At 63.1% G+C, this 14,937-nt stretch overlaps 1 protein-coding gene across 1 annotated transcript; it reads right to left on the bottom strand.

Moving 5' to 3' along the window:
• Positions 1–1,521: 1,521 nt before the first annotated feature.
• On the bottom strand, positions 1,522–14,649 carry FTCD (formimidoyltransferase cyclodeaminase). Its single transcript, XM_070071730.1, has 14 exons — positions 14,478–14,649; positions 13,489–13,672; positions 11,839–11,967; positions 11,505–11,593; positions 11,214–11,393; positions 10,223–10,360; positions 9,797–9,928; positions 6,162–6,223; positions 5,772–5,901; positions 5,394–5,555; positions 2,947–2,990; positions 2,575–2,713; positions 1,868–1,963; positions 1,522–1,756 (listed from the first exon to the last, which is right to left on the bottom strand). The coding sequence occupies exons 1-14, from the start codon at positions 14,529–14,531 to the stop codon at positions 1,670–1,672; spliced, it is 1,626 nt and encodes a 541-aa protein (XP_069927831.1). The 5' UTR covers positions 14,532–14,649; the 3' UTR covers positions 1,522–1,669.
• Between the last annotated feature and the right edge of the window lie 288 nt (positions 14,650–14,937).

Below are 14,937 nucleotides of genomic sequence, written 5' to 3'. Positions count from 1 at the left end.
GATTGGCACAGCTCCGGCCATTGAAGCCAACTGGGGAGTGAACCAGCGGATGGAAGACCTCTCTCTCTCTGCCTCTCCTCTCTCTGTGAAACTCTGCCTTTCAATAAATAAATAAATATTAAAAAAAAAAAAAACCTGTAAGTGATGGTGTCATTTGCCTGCAAGTGATGGTGTCATTAACTGTTAAGTGACAGGGTCATTAACTGTAAGTGGGGATGTCATTAGCTGTAGATGATGATGTCATTTTCCAGAAACAAATGTTTAGTTGTTAGGTAGAGACACCTTTCCCATAGGGGACTGGGCGTTGTGCCTTGCTTAAGAGAGACATGTCCCCACCCCAATCACATCCTTCTAGGGCCCATACCTGTGACACACACAGGCGCACTTCTCTTTTCTTTTCTTGTCTTGTCTTGTCTTTTTTATTTATTTGGCAGGTAGAGATATAGACAGTGAGAGAGAGAGACAGAGAGAAAGGTCTTCCTTCTGCGGCTTCACTCCCCAAATGGCTGCTATGGCTGGCGCTGTGGCAATCCGAAGCCAGGAGCCAGGTGCTTCTTCCTGGTCTCCCATGGGGTGCAGGAACCCAAGCACTTGGGCCATCCTCCACTGCCCTCCCGGGCCACAGCAGAAAGCTGGCCTGGAAGAGGAGTAACCGGGACTAGAACCTGGTGCCCATATGGGATGCCGGCACCACAAGAGGAAGATTAACCAAGTGAGCCATGGCGCCAGCCCCTACAGTCTCACTTTTCATACACTGGTCTGCCTGGAAGGAATCTGGGGTCTAGTGCTCTCTTCCAGCTGTTTTTTCTTTTTTTAAAAAAGAGTTATTTTATTTGAAAGGCAGAATTACAGGAAGAGATAGAGAAATCTTCCATCAACTCCAACTCCCCAAACGGCCACAACAGCTGGGGCTGGGCCAGGCCAGAGCCAGGAGCCGGGAGCTCCATTCGGGTCTCCCACATGGGTGCAGGGGCCCAAGCACTTGGGCCATCTTCAACTGTTTTTCCCAGGTGCATCAGCAGGAAGCTGGATTGGAAGTGGAGCAGCTGGGATTCGAACCAGTGCCCATATGAGACAGCAGTGACGCAGGCGGCGGCTTAACCCATTCCGCCACTCCAGTCCCTGTCAGCTGCTTTTTCAAGAACTGCTCTATGGCAAGAGGCTGCCGCAGCAGGGGTGCCACGAGTCAAGGAGAACCCTGTGGAGGAGGTGGGGTCCTGGGATTCCAGACGGGACCACCTGGTGCTCGTGAGACTGCCTGAGTGAGGTCCTTGCCTGCCGTGTCTGGCTCTGCGCACTGAGGTCCTGGCAGCTCAGTGGTTTCTGTTCTGAGCAAAATGACCCAGGTGCCTACGCTGGCCCAGGGTGTTCCAAGCCTCCTGTGACCAGGTGCAGGTTCTCTCGAAGCTGAGGCCACGGTGTCAGCTCAGGCTCACTGACCATAGGGCTCCTGGTATCTGCCCCTAGACCCCAGGCTCAGCCCTCAGCCCTGCCCCCCAAGCCCCAAACACAGCACAAAGCTTTGGTGTCAGACTTTACTGGAGGCTACAGGCGACCAAGGGGGACCCTGCCCCATCCGTGGCACCTGTCTTCGCGCTGTGGCCCATGTAGGAGCCCATCAGGTCCCGGCAGGACGGAGGTCACGGCCATAGCCCTCAGTCTCTCGCTGTCATTCCCGCCGGGCCTCCAGGTGGTCCAGAACCAGCGCTGCCTGCGTCCTGGCTTCCTGCAGGAGGCTGGAGATGCGCTGGTGGGTCTGAGAGATGCGGCAGGAGGGTGGTCAGCACCCTGCCCCTGCCCCTGCCCCTGCCCGCAGCGGCCTCGCCCCCTGCTCGTGAACCTGCTGGCCCCTGCACCTCCTGCTCACCTGGGCCTTGAATGCAGGGTCACTGATGTCCTTCAGGTTGGCCAGCACGTTGAAGTACGCCCCGAACACGCCCGTCTCCAGGGCTTTGGCCGCCACCTGCAAAGAGGCCAGGGGCCCCTTCACCCCTCTGCCCCCGCCCCCGCCCAAGGGTGTGCATCCGAGGCACTGTGGGGAGGAGCCGGGCAGGGCAGCTGTCGACCACGCCCCGCAGAGGGGCCGCGTGGTGACAGCCTCAGGACAACTTCCGCACTGCAGAGGGGAAAGCAGCTCCTCCCTGAGCGGGCGCAGCCGAGGAGGCGGGGAGGCTCACGGGCTATTTTCTGACCAACTGGGAGCCTGGTCAGCCCCGCCCTCAGCAGCAGTCCTGGGTCTCCTGGCTAATGGCCAGGGCCATCCAGGGCCCCTCCTGGGGACAAGGGGACACTTCTTCAGGGTCTCAGAGGCAGACACAAAAAACAGGCATCGCGGGGAAGCTGCAGGAGGCAGCGACCCTCGGGCTCCACCCTGCCCTGCCTCAGGCTCTCTGTTCTAGAAAGGGAGGGGCAGCCGTGTGTGCCCGGTGGTATTGGAGGCCGTGAGACCCCTCTGAGGCTCTGCCTGTGTGCAGGGCAACCTTGAACAAGCTCCTAGCATGGACCAAGCAAGCCGGCCCTGCTGGAGAAGGCCCAGGCCACCGAGCTGCCCACCGCACCCGGAGCCCCCGGTACCTGCAGGTCGGAGCGGCAGGCCAGGTTCCCGCACAGGGCCAGCTCCTGCAGCGCTGGCCACAGCGAGGCCACCGTCTCCGCCAGCGCCAGCGGCACCCCAGCCGCCCGCCTCAGCCCCTCCTGCAGGGCAGCCGCTCGCCTAGAAAGGAGCCAGTAAAGGTCAAGGTCAACGGTGGGTACTCAGCCCCACCCACCAGGGCTAGGCACACAGAACCCCGGTGGAAGAGCAGAAGACCACTCCTGACACCAAAACACACCCTGGGGTGCCTACATGGGAAGGGGTCCTCTCTCGCTTGGGGCCCCAGGTCCCCAGACACCAGGGGAGGCACTGAGCCCAGTGCAGGTGGGGGCCCCAGGCGTCACCGCCCTCACCTGTCCCTCTCCTCAGCTGTGTTCTTGGGCAGCTTCATTGCTTCCTGCAGGAAAAAAGGAAAAAACAAAGACATTAAAAAACAATGCCGGGGTCACTGGCATGTGCCGACTGGGACCTGGGACACAAGGGAGACCCCAGGCAGAATGTGGGGAGCGTGGTGGCCACACCCACCCATCACCACCAGCATTTTCCAGCTGGGACTGCTCGGTTGAGGGGGCCACAGGCTCCTTCCCTGAGACCCGCTGTTCTCTGGTGTGAGGTCACGCCCTTGGCAGCAGGAGCAGAGACGAGGCAGGGGGCACTGGAGAGGAGGGGTCAACCGTGCCCCCCAGGGCCCTCATTCCAGAGAAGGGGACAGAAAGCCCAGGGAGGTCCCCTGGGCCCTCGCAACCCCAGCAGCAGGAGCAACCCGGGCCAGGGTCCCTTCCACAGCATCTCCCTCTCTCTCTCCCTCTCTCTCTCTCTCTCTCTCATACACACACACACACACACACACTCACACACACACACACTCCAAAGGCATCGCTTAAACAGTCACTCAGCAGGAGGGAGCTGCACCCTGGCAGGTGAGGACCCCACATCCCACATCCCACATGGGGAACCCGGTTCAGTGCAGCTCCAGCTCCCAACGCCAGCTTCCTGCTACTGAAGACCCAGGAAGGCAGCAGTGATGGCTCCAGTGCCCGTGTGGGAGAGCCGGACTGTGCTCCTGGCTTCAGCCCGGCCCCCAGTCACTGTGGGCACTGGGAGAGCGAGCTGGCAGGTGGCAACTGCCATTCTCCCTCCCTTCCTCCCTCCCTCCCTCCTTCCCGCCCAAATGAGTAAACAGAAACATCAGCTACAGTGTCACCACAGCCAGGGTGTGAGAAGCCCAAATGCATGGGAGGAAGAGCAGCAACCTTGGAAGGCGGTGCCCCCCCAGCCACAGTGTCCCAGCCTCAGCTTTGTCACCTGCTCCGCTCTCACCCCACCCCTGCCAGATCCTGCCTCTACATGGGGAGCACTGCAGGACAGCCTGGGGGACAGCTGGGAGGGAATATGGCCACCTCGTCACCAAAAAGTCCTTATCAACCAACCCTCCATGGGCCACAGGTGACAGCGGAGGAGAGACAAAAACACCCCAGCCCCGGACAAGTGTCTGCAGCCGTGCCCGCTGCAGAGGTGGGCTTAGTCCTGGGGCAGGCGCGAGACCATTCCAGCTGTGACCTGCAGCCGGGCTTGGGGTCACCGGGCTCACCTGTGCCTAGCCAGGTGTTTCTACTCCCTGTGCTCCACGGAGAGACTTCTGCAAGCTTTCTATGTCACTGGGAGTCACTTCCGTGGGAGCCACCCAGGGGCCGTCCTTTATTTCCTCTGGGAGTCCAGCTGCTCCCCGCCTGCCCACTGCCTCCGTGTGTGGGCCCCGGGCGGCCCTGTCTCTGCCACTCTCTCTAAACCACACATCTTTGCTCTTCATTTTTTTCCTTTCCTGCCTTTGGTTCAATTTCCTGTTTGCACTTTTCTCCTCTAGCTGTTTCCCGTGCACCTTTGTGTTTTTTTTTTTTTTTTTTTTTTTTTTTTTGACAGGCAGAGTGGACAGTGAGAGAGAGAGACAGAGAGAAAGGTCTTCCTTTGCCGTTGGTTCACCCTCCAATGGCCGCCGCGTCCACGCCTATCCGATGGCAGGAGCCAGAATCCGGCGCCCTGACCGGGACTAGAACTCGGTGTGCCGGCGCCGCAAGGCAGAGGATTAGCCTAGTGAGCCACGGCGCCGGCCCGTGCACCTTATTTCTTACAATCGCTAAAGGCAGGGCTCTTTCTAAGTTTTTAATATTTGTGTTCAAGCTGGTGCTTCTCTTTAAATTCCTGTCGGTGTCTAAGGCTCACCAGAAGGTAAAAGTCCACAAACACAACCGTGGCCTGGGACAGCTGTGTAAAGTGAGGACCCCGAGCAGATAAAATCAGAGACTGCTGGAGCCCACAGGAGCCCGGGGAGCCTCCCTGTCAGAAGCCAGGGTCCAACGACAAACACAGGAACACACAGCCTGTCCAGCCCCCTCGCCCTGCCTCTCCCCCCCTCGCCCTGCCTCTCCCTCTCTCCTCCTCCTCCTCCTCCTCCTCTGTTTCTCTCTTCCCCTGCCCCTCCCTCCCAGGCTGGAGCTGCTTCCTGACCTAGCCCTGTCCTGGGTGGAGTCCGGGACCAGGCGCTGGTCAGCCCTGACCTCCACCGACTGCCCCAGGGCAGGGGCTTTCCCACGCCCGCTGTGTGCGCCCGGAGCTGTTTGCTGGCGGAACCCTCTTGTCCCTGCCACGGCGGTGCCAGCTTTTTCTGGCTTTCTCCCGCCCGTGTCCTGCTGCGGCGATGGCCAGGGCTCACTGCCCGGGAGAAACAGGGGCTGCCTGAGTCCCAGCACCCTGCTCCTGAGCCCTCACACTCACCCCAGCGCCCCACGCCCCCAGAGCTCACCAAGCAAGTGGTGAAGGCCTTGGCGTCGGCGTCCACCAGCGCGGTCAGCTGCGCTGCAGCCGCGTGGAAGGGCGGGATCAGGCGCCGCATGGCCGCGTCCAGGTGCTCGAACTGACGGCGCCCGTAGGTCATCTGCCCCACCATGGAGGCCAGAGCTGCGCCCTGGGCGAGACCAAGCTGTGCCGGGGCCCAGGCACAACAGAGGGGACCCCCTAGATTCGGGGGCAGCGGGGTCCCTGCGCCATGGGATTTGGGGGCAATGGAGTCCCTGGAAGGTGGGATTCGGGGCAGTGGGGTCCCACATGGTGGGAGTCCAAGGCAGTGCACCTCGGTCCCCACCCTGGGAGGCCCTGGCGCCCCACCCAGGATTGTGCTCACCATGGCCGCAGAGGCCGCGGCCACCGAGCCTCCCCCAGGGGCCGCTGAGCGGGCGCCCACGTCGCGGACAAAGGTGCGCAGGGGCCGATCAAGCAGGCTGTGCTGGGCCTGGACATCGGGGACCAGGTACCTGGGAGGGAACCAAGTGCAGGTGTATGGCGAACCCTGCAGCCACCCCGCCCTGGGCGCCATCCCATGGGCAGGGCAGGCAGCAGCTGGGAACCACCAGGAGCTCGTGTGGAGACGGAACAGGGCCTTGCCATGGTCTAACTGTCCCCCTCTCTGCCCCCAGACCCCGCTGGGCACAGGGATGCCCCTGTGAGCAGGTGACCAGGGGTCAGCCTGGGTGTGGTCCTACCAGGAAGAGGGGAGGGGGGGCGGGCTTCTCACTCAATGATGCGCTCCTTGGCGTGGAAAGGGCACAGCGAGTCCAGCCCCAGCCTGCTCACCACCTGGACGGGGCACACGGGGGTGAGGCGGCATCAGCGCATGCGCCTGGCGGGCAGAGGGGCTGTGGAAAGTGGGGTCTTCCACTCTGGAGGAGTCAGCCCCTTGCTCGCCTTAGGCCTTGTGCCCCCTGCCAGCTCTTAGAGGGACTGGGGAGGGACCCCACAGTGCTCCAGGTACAGGCACCCCATCGCCTCTTGGGGAAACAGGTGCCTGGGAGCCCTCAGCCAGCCAGCCTCACCCCTCGTCCCACCGCTGGAAGGGGCAGAGCTGAATTCAAAGGTGCCGGTGTGGAGGGAGGCAGCACTGAGCCCCAGAGCCCCTGTGCGCAGAGCCGGCTGCAGGAGGGACTGCGTGCAGAGCAGAGCCTTAACCTCTGCAGAGGACTAACCCCCCCCCCCCCGCAGCCTCCCTGTGGGCTGACCCCCCCACCGCAGCCTCCCCATGGGGAGGGCTTGGCCATCAGAGCGTGCGGTGGGAGTAGAAACCCCGGAAGGGGACATCCCCTGAAAACCCCTGAGGAAATAGGGGAAACAAAACTCTGCTGGCTGCCCCTGACCAGAAGTCCCCGAGGGGCACGAGGGGTACGAGGGGCACAAGGGGCACGGCTCACTGCTTGCACCCACGCTGCCGGCAGAAGCTGCCAGAGGCCCTGGGTGGCCCTGGAACCAAAGTGAATACATGGTCCTTCTCCTGTCTGGTCCTGCCTGTCGCATTGTGACTGAGCAGCCCCGTTTAGCTCGCAAGTAAACAACACTTGCTCGGAATTCCAGGGGCCAGAATCCCCCGGCCTGGGATAGGGCGGGCACCGGCTGGGAACACCAAGCCTTAGACACAACGCAAGCTGACCCTCAGCAGTGGCCGCCCAGCCTCACCCACGCCCCCTCCCCCTCAGCCTCCCTTCCCAACTTTACAAGGGTCTCCTGCTGACCAGCAAAGCCAAGAGGAGACCTGTGGAGACAGACATGTCTGCATCTCCCCCAAGACCTCTGGCCCCCTGATGACCTAAGCTCGATCAGCGCTCGTCTCTGCAGGCTCCAGCAAGAGCAGCCCAGGCCTCGCTTGCTTTTCCATGTATCAGTCATGCCCCCAAGCACCGGACCCAGGCAAACACAAACCCTCTTCGGAGAGTGTCCAAGAATCCCAGAGATAAAATTGCAAAGAACATGCACGCACAATCAAAAATCACAGACCCCACAAAGAAGCAGTCACCACGCTGGGCTTCAGGAGCCCCGGGCAGAGACACGGGTGGGTGGGTGGCCCAGCAGTTAGGCCAGGCGGCTGGGACACCGGTGTCCCGGCTCAGGGTGCCTGGGCTCAAGTCCTGGCTCCATGCCTGACTCCAGCCCCTGCTGACACCTGGGAGGCCGGGGGGGCCGCTCCAGCACTTGCATTCCTGCCTCCCACGTGAGAGGCCTGCATTGAGTTCCAAGCTCCTGGTTGCAGCCTGTCCCAGCCCCAGCCACTGAGAGAACTTTCTCCCCCCACGACTCTCCCACCCCTCCTCCCCTTACCGCCTCCCCCTCTTCCCCTCCCTTCCCTTCTCCCTCTCAAATAAAAACTATTAAGAGAACGTAAAATGGTAAAAACGGGAAAAGAGTAAACGTGAGAGAAGTGAAGGGTGAAGCCAGAAGTCGGCTGGAGCTTCAGGGGCACGGAGCGCGGACCCCAGCAGTGCCTCCAGGGCGCTCGGCGATTAGGAGCAGAAAAGCAGCAGGGGAGGGGGTCGACCAGCTGACCCAAGTCAGTGCCTTGAGACCTGGACACCCCTGCCCTGCCACTGCCCTGGACAAGTGCAGGGAGAAGACCCAGTCCAAGGCACCAGGGCTTCTGGACCGGAGCCCGGACTGCAGGAAGCCACGGGACGTGGATGCCGATTCTGTCCTGGCAGGAGAGGCTGCAGGCACACTGGTGCTGGGTTCCCATCGTGACCGTTCTGCTGCGGCTCTGTAGGGGGATGGCCTTGATCTTTAGAGACACATCCTGAATAAATCAGTATGAAGGGCACCTGTCTCCATCATCCAGAAAACACCAGCGTGCTCGCCAGGAACAGAGTGACGGAGGAAATGGCCCAGAACGCCAGCAGCTGGTGCGCTAGACAGAGCCACAGGGAGCTCCTGTGGTGTCCTTGGGCCTTTTCCACAAAACAAAGTGCCCAAGATTCCGCAGCAGCTGGGACTAGAATGGACCTGGCCAGGTGCAATTTGAGAAAACTGCAAGAACACGGGGGAAGAAATGAATGGGGGAGAAAGTCAGACGGCATTCACGGCAGGTGCACGGTACAGTGCAATTAGTGGCGTAAGCTGGAGGGCTAACCGGCCAAAGACGGAGTCAAGAGAAGGTTCTCGACGTCACACAGAAGTGGAATCTGTGGGTCACCAGGAAGCGGCTGCGGCAGGCAGGGCTTGACCTCAGGAGTACCAGGGAGGCAGAGACTGTTGGGTTTAAGGGACCCAAGTCCCAGAGAACAACAGGTGACCTGGAACTGTGGGTGCCCACCTGTCTTGCAAGAATGGACCACAGCGGGGCGCACTGTGGCATACCTGGTAAAGCCCCTGCCTGCAGCACCAGCATCCCATATGGGCACCGGTTCAAGTCCCAGCTGCTCCACTTCCCACCCAGCTCTCTGCTAACGCACCTGGGAAAGCAGCAGAAGACGGCCCAAGTGCTTGGGTCCCTGCACCCATGTGGGAGACTGGGAAGAAGCTCCTGGCTCCTGGCTTCGGCCTAGCCTAACCCTGTCTGTCTGTGGCAGCCATTTGGGAAGTGAACCAGCGGAGGGAAGATTCTCCCCCCCCCACCTTCTCTCTGCCTCTCTCGCTCTTTCTCCCTCTCTCGCTCTCTCTGTAACTCTACCTTTCAAATAAATAAATCTTTTTAAAAAACCAAAATTACAGAATGACCTTCCCAGGCAAGTGGGCACCAGCCAGGTCAGAGGTAAAAGCCTCCGCGTTCTCCCTCCCACTGTGCCTGCGGGGGAAGCCCTGCAAGGGGCAGTATGAGCTGGGACAGTGCGTGGACATGCTAGGAGACGGCCAGTGCTGCCACTGGATGCTCGTGAGACAGGGAGGCAGAGGAGGCCGCTGCGCGTGGACAGTCCAGGCACACACCAGGACCAGCCACACCCACTCGCCCCCACAGACCCAAAAATAGGTGGAGAGCAGTCCGTCCGCACCTGTCTGCTCGATTAGTACAGTCCAGCCTGGACACAGTCACCCGCCAGAAGACAACGCTTCCAGAAACCCAGCCATGCGGCTCAGAAGAGTCCCAGGGGCCTGGGCCAGGCGGGAGCCCCCAGGACTAGAGGCAAAGGTGGCAGTGAGAGCAGCGGAGCCACCTCCTAGGAGGTCTCGGCGCGCTGGGGGACACGCGCACGCACAGACTGGCAGGGGTGCTCACACGTGAACCTGCAGCTCACAGAGAAACCCCCAAATGAAAATCTCCTCTTCTGAGCAGAAAGCAGCAGAGCAGAGCAGTGGGGCGGGGGCCTGGCCCTGAGCAGGGGGCCAGGCCGGGGGCGCCGACCCCTGCCCCGGAAGCACCACGCTCCCCCCCGGGGTCCCCGCTTGGGTGCCCACCAGCCGGACGCGGTGCTCCTCCTCCAGGACGAAGAGGTTCTCCTTGTCACAGTAGAAGGCCGCAGCGTCCAGCACCGCTCTCAGAGGCACCAGGCCCACCAGCTGCGAGCCCACCACCGGGAGGCTCAGCGCCTGCCGAGGCCAAGACGGGGCACGTCAGTGCGGGGGGCGGCACCCACCCTGCTCACCTGGAGGGTCCTCCCTACAGGGACACCCGCCACTCACCTGTACCACCCTCGGCCACTGGACTGCCCGCCCACCCACTCACCTGTACCCACCCTCGGCCACTGGACTGCCCGCCCACCTATACCCACCCTCGGCCACTGGACTGCCTGCCCACCCACTCACCTGTACTCACCCTCAGCCCACAGGACTGCCCGCTCACCTGTACCCACCCTCAGCCCACAGGACTGCCCGCCCACTCACCTGGGCCTCCCTGCAGGTCTCCTCATAGACTGTGTGCAGCCCTGTGACCTCAAAGTCCAGGAGGTTCGTGGACACCTGAGCCAGGCTCTTCTCCTCCAGGTACCAGCCAATGCCCTGGACCTTTTTCAGACGTCCTGGCTACACAGGAAAAGGTGTCTCCACTTGCCCCGGCCCCACCCGATCTCTGCAGGTGGCAGGGGTGGACACGGTGGCTCGTGTCTTCTGTTCTCCCTCCCTTCCTCTCTCACCTGAGCCAGCCAGGACAGGCCCTGCCTGGCACCAGGAAGCGGAGGTCCCGAGGGTCAGGCACCGGGAGACCCACTCTGCTTGGACCGCAGACAAGGCTCCGGAAGGGCATGCCTCCTGACCAGTGCTCGGCCCATGCCATGTCTGGAGGCTGCCCCCACCCATCCTGTCCTGCCCACTCTCCCCGGGGGTGACAGACCATGTGACAAGGGAACCTTGTTTTGCCCAGGCACAGACAAGGCTTCAGTCACCGTGTTTTCGTGTCTGCGGAGTGGAGGCCACTGCCTTCCCAGGCGTCTGCGGCTTCTGTGTCTGACCCGCACTGGCTGCAGGTGCGATGCTCAAACAAGGTAACAGCCGCTCTGCAGACTCGGGGCGCCTGGGAGTGTGACGGCCGCTGGGGTGCCCGAGGGTGCGTGGGGCACGGGAGGACACGCACAGGGGCCCCAGGAGGCTGGAGGGGCTCTGGAGGCCCTGCAGCGCCTGGAGATCTGTGGGGGCACCAGGAGTGCCTGGGGCTACCTGGGGTTCAGGAAGCAGCTCCCTTCCGGTCAGCATGGAAGCACGGCTGTGTTTGAACCGAAGGCACAGCCCTGCCTGCGTCCATGACAAAGTGCTCCCCACCTCCCAACCCGAACCCCCGACCCCGCCTGAGACACGAGGCTGAATCGGCCCCACAGGGTCACTCCGGAGTTGGGGGCGGGGCTCCCCTGGCCCTGCCCACGGAGTTGGGGGCGGGGCTCACCTGGTCCTGCCCACGGCCCTGCTCCCGCAGGTTGAGAGCAATGCGGTGCGCCTGCTCCTTGGTGCTGAGCAGGTTGATGTTGAACGCGATGAGGAACTTCCGTGCCCCTGTGGCGGTGGCCCCCCAGCTGGGGACAAAGGAGCTGGGGCCGAAGTCAGGAGCCCACTCGGCCTGCTTGAGCTGTGAGGACGTCCACCCTGGCTCAGGAGGGGCCCGGGCCCACCTGCCCCCGCAGGGGGAGGCGCAGAGTCCGCCCTCCTCCCCAGACCCACCCGCCCCTGGAGGGCCCACCTTCTCAGGAAGGGCCTCGTACTCCCCCGCCCGGATGGCCGGCAGGGTCCGGCGGCTGACCGTCCGTGCCGCCTCGCCGTACAGGTACACTGCAAGGGAGTCCGCTGGTCAGGCCCCCACGGCTGGAGGGAGCAGGCCAGTGGCTGCCCCCAGCCTCAGCCGGGGCTCCCGGCCCACTGGGGAGGGCCCAGCAGGGTGGATGTGGGTGGCCGCTAGAGGCGCTGCTCCACGACATGGGAGCCACCCGTGTGCCTGCTGCGGGTTCCGTGTCAGTGGCAGTCGGCAGCTTTGGTACACCTGCACTGGACAGAGGGGCCCTGCTGGGGGCGCTCACCCGGCACGTCCAGCTCCTCCGCCAGCCGCTGGCCGAAGGCCTCCGCACAGAGCACGCAATCAGCCATGCTGACGTCACGCACAGGGATGAAGGGACAGACGTCCAGGGCGCCCATTCGAGGGTGCTCTCCTACAGAGAGAGGAGGGGTCGGAGGCTGGGGGCAGGGGCTGGAAGGCTCCTCGGACCCCCATCCTCTCGACACCCTGACCGCACCCCCAGGTGTCCACGCTGACCCAGGCACCCCCAACCCCGCCCTGTGACGACACCACTCCCAGCCAGCAGCGAGTCCCGGGGACGGCCTCCCAGGGACACAGACCAGGGAAGCAGCAGGACCACAGCCATTTGGCATCTTTGGGACAAAACTCTCCCTCTCCCAGAAATCACAGAAATCACTCCCCCGGGGCCTGTAGCTGGGCTCCTGTGAGCCGCGGCCAGGCTGGAAGTGGCCTCCCAGCCCCCTCCCCTGGCAGTGGGGGACCCAGGCTGCGTTCTCAGAGGCTCCTCCCACAGCCCTGCACCTGCTACCAGACCGGGCACACCGCAGTCCCCGGGGACGATGGCCCTCCATCCCCCAGCCCCCGGACCACCGTGCTGCTCACCCTCGGGCTGTGCTGCTCGCCAGGTGGCCCAGCCTCCCCCGTTGTGCCCAAGTAACCTTTGGGTGGACTCCTACATGCGTCCAACCGACCCTTGACCCTGCCTGCCACTGCCATCATGTTTGATTTTTCAGGCTGTTGACAGGTCGTTGTCCAGAGCAGCTGTGAATTCTCCCCTCAACTCCCACGACCTGGGAGGGAGCCTGAGTTTTACAGGTGTAGCTGGTTCCTTCCCAGTGCCTGTGGGAGCTGTCACTCCCCTCAGTGGCCATGGGAGCTGTCACCCCCTCCCCCTCAGTGGCCTTGGGAGCTGTCACCCCTCCCCCTCAGTGGCCATGGGAGCTGTCACGTCTCTGTGGCCTTGGGAACTGTCACCCCCTCCCCCTCAGTGGCCATGGGAGCTTTCACACCCTCCCCCTCAGTGGCCTTGGGAGCTGTCACCCCCTCCCCCTCAGTGGCCTTGGGAGCCGTCACTCCCCCCAGTGGCCATGGAACTGTCACCCCCTCCCCCTCAGTGGCCTTGGGAGCTGTCACCCCCTCCCCCTCAGTGGCCTTGGGAGCTGTCACTCCCCCCAGTGGCCATGAAACTGTCACCTCCTCCCCCCCAGTGGCCTTGGGAGCTGTCACCTCCTCCCCCTCAGTGGCCTTGGGAGCTGTCACCCCCTCCCCCTCAGTGGCCATGGAACTGTCACCCCCTCCCCCCCAGTGGCCTTGGGAGCTGTCACCTCCTCCCCCTCAGTGGCCTTGGGAGCTGTCACCCCCTCCCCCCCAGTGGCCTTGGGAGCTGTCACCCCCTCCCCCTCAGTGGCATGGGAACTTTCACCACCCCCCCGGGGCCATGGGAGCTGTCGCCCCACCAGGGGCTGTGGGAGCCGTCACCCGTGGGGCCACATCCTGGCAGCCTCCACAGCCACACCCAGGCGTGGCACCCCTCAACTCCAGGGCCCTCCTTCAGGAACCCTGCTCGCCAGCCCTGTCGGACCCCACACCCAGAGCCAGGCCTGAGCTTGTCCCAGGACCCCTGCGGACAGAGTTGGACCCGACCCCCTCTCACCTTTGTGCCTGCTCATGTCAATGAGCCGTGAGGCTACACGGGCGGCATTGAGGGCGCCCTCCACCACGCACTCCGGCTGCCCCACGAAGGTGTAGACCGTGCGGTTGGTAGAGGGGCCAGCGTCCACATCCAGGAGCACACAGCCTGGGGTCTGCGTGATGGCTCTGGAGATGGCGTCAATCACCTGGGGCAAAGGTCAGCCCACACCGGGTTCCCCACTTGGAAGCAGGCAAAGGGGCTTTGAAGGGCCTAAGGAGGCGGCCCTGAGTGCTTGGGGAGCTCCCAGCTGAGAGCCTGCTGGTGGGTGACAGTCGCAGGGAGACCCCGTCGTGTGGGCTGTGGTCACTCCTGGCCCAAGAACTGGCCCCACAGGAGGGGCTCAGGCGGCTCCACTCAGCCAGGTGCCTGGAAAGGTGGCCTGGGCACTGACCATGACCCTCAGGCCCTGCTCACCAAGAGCAGGCCCCACAACCCCCCAAGCCTCCTCTTAGTGGAGGGAGGAACAAGCAGGGTTGGGAGGAGCTAAAGGGCCTAGAACCTTCTGGGGCCCACATCCTGCCCCATGGGCCTCGGTGGCCTGCCTGGCCTGGGTCCCAGGTCTCTGTAGGCTTCATGGGGTGAAAACCGCCTTCTCTGGGTGCTACAGGGTAGAGATGGAGTCAGCCCAGAGGGACCAGAGGGACGGGCACCGTAACCTCACGCAGCCCCTGGGTGTGCCCCGGGGCCGTGCTTCCAGAGAGAGATCTGAGGCCCATCAAGGACAGAAGACCTGCTCAACCCCCACCCAGGAGTATCAGAAAGACCCCTGAACCCACCACCAGACCTGCTGCCCCCCGACTGGCCGCCAACAGGAGGTGGTTCCTGGGAGGGAGCACTGCCGGCCCTTGGCTGGGCCCATCTGGAGCACGCAGCTCCCCCCACACCACCATACACACCCCCTCCTCTCGACCCAAGCCCCTCAGACCCTGCCAGTCCCAGGGGACCCTCACCTCCTGGTTGTTCCCCTCTGAGAAGTTGGGGACACACTCTACCAGCTGAGACATGGCCGCACCGTTATCTGACGTGTCTCACGGGGCAAGCAGAGGGGCAGAGGATGGTGGAGGGGCAGCAGCCGAGGGACCTTTATCCACTCAGCAGTGCCCTCCCCATGTCGAGCTTCTCATTAACCAGCAAGTCCCAGGGAGCAGGGCTGCAGGCTGAGGGCCGGTGACCTGGAACGGGTGGTGCAGGGCCAGGAGCTGTCCACCAGGAGCAGCTGGGGTGTGAGCTCCCCAGAAAGAAGGCCAGGGACGCTCAGAGGCCCTGGAGTGGTCAAGTTCAGCCTGGATGTCAGGCCAGCCTCTGTGAGAGCCTCCAGGTGACCCCTGGACCACTGTTTCTTCATGTAAGGGCTTGACCTTGGGACTGTGGGGAGGAGAGGCCGTGTGTGAGGCCCCCGTATAGAGCCTG

The sequence above is a fragment of the Oryctolagus cuniculus genome, chromosome 4 (genome assembly GCF_964237555.1).
Source record: "Oryctolagus cuniculus chromosome 4, mOryCun1.1, whole genome shotgun sequence".
Lineage (NCBI taxonomy): Eukaryota > Metazoa > Chordata > Mammalia > Lagomorpha > Leporidae > Oryctolagus > Oryctolagus cuniculus.
This window is presented reverse-complemented; position numbering and strand designations above follow the sequence as displayed.

Excerpts from the sequence above, each read along its gene's own strand:
- FTCD (XM_070071730.1), bottom strand. The coding sequence starts at position 14,531 with ATGTCTCAGCTGGTAGAGTGTGTCCCCAACTTCTCAGAGGGGAACAAC. Across the intron at positions 11,594-11,838 it reads GGAGGAGCTGGACGTGCCGG|TGTACCTGTACGGCGAGGCG; the intron begins GTGAGCGCCCCC and ends ACTCCCTTGCAG. Across the intron at positions 6,224-9,796 it reads AGGAGCACCGCGTCCGGCTG|GTGGTGAGCAGGCTGGGGCT; the intron begins GTGGGCACCCAA and ends TGCCCCGTCCAG.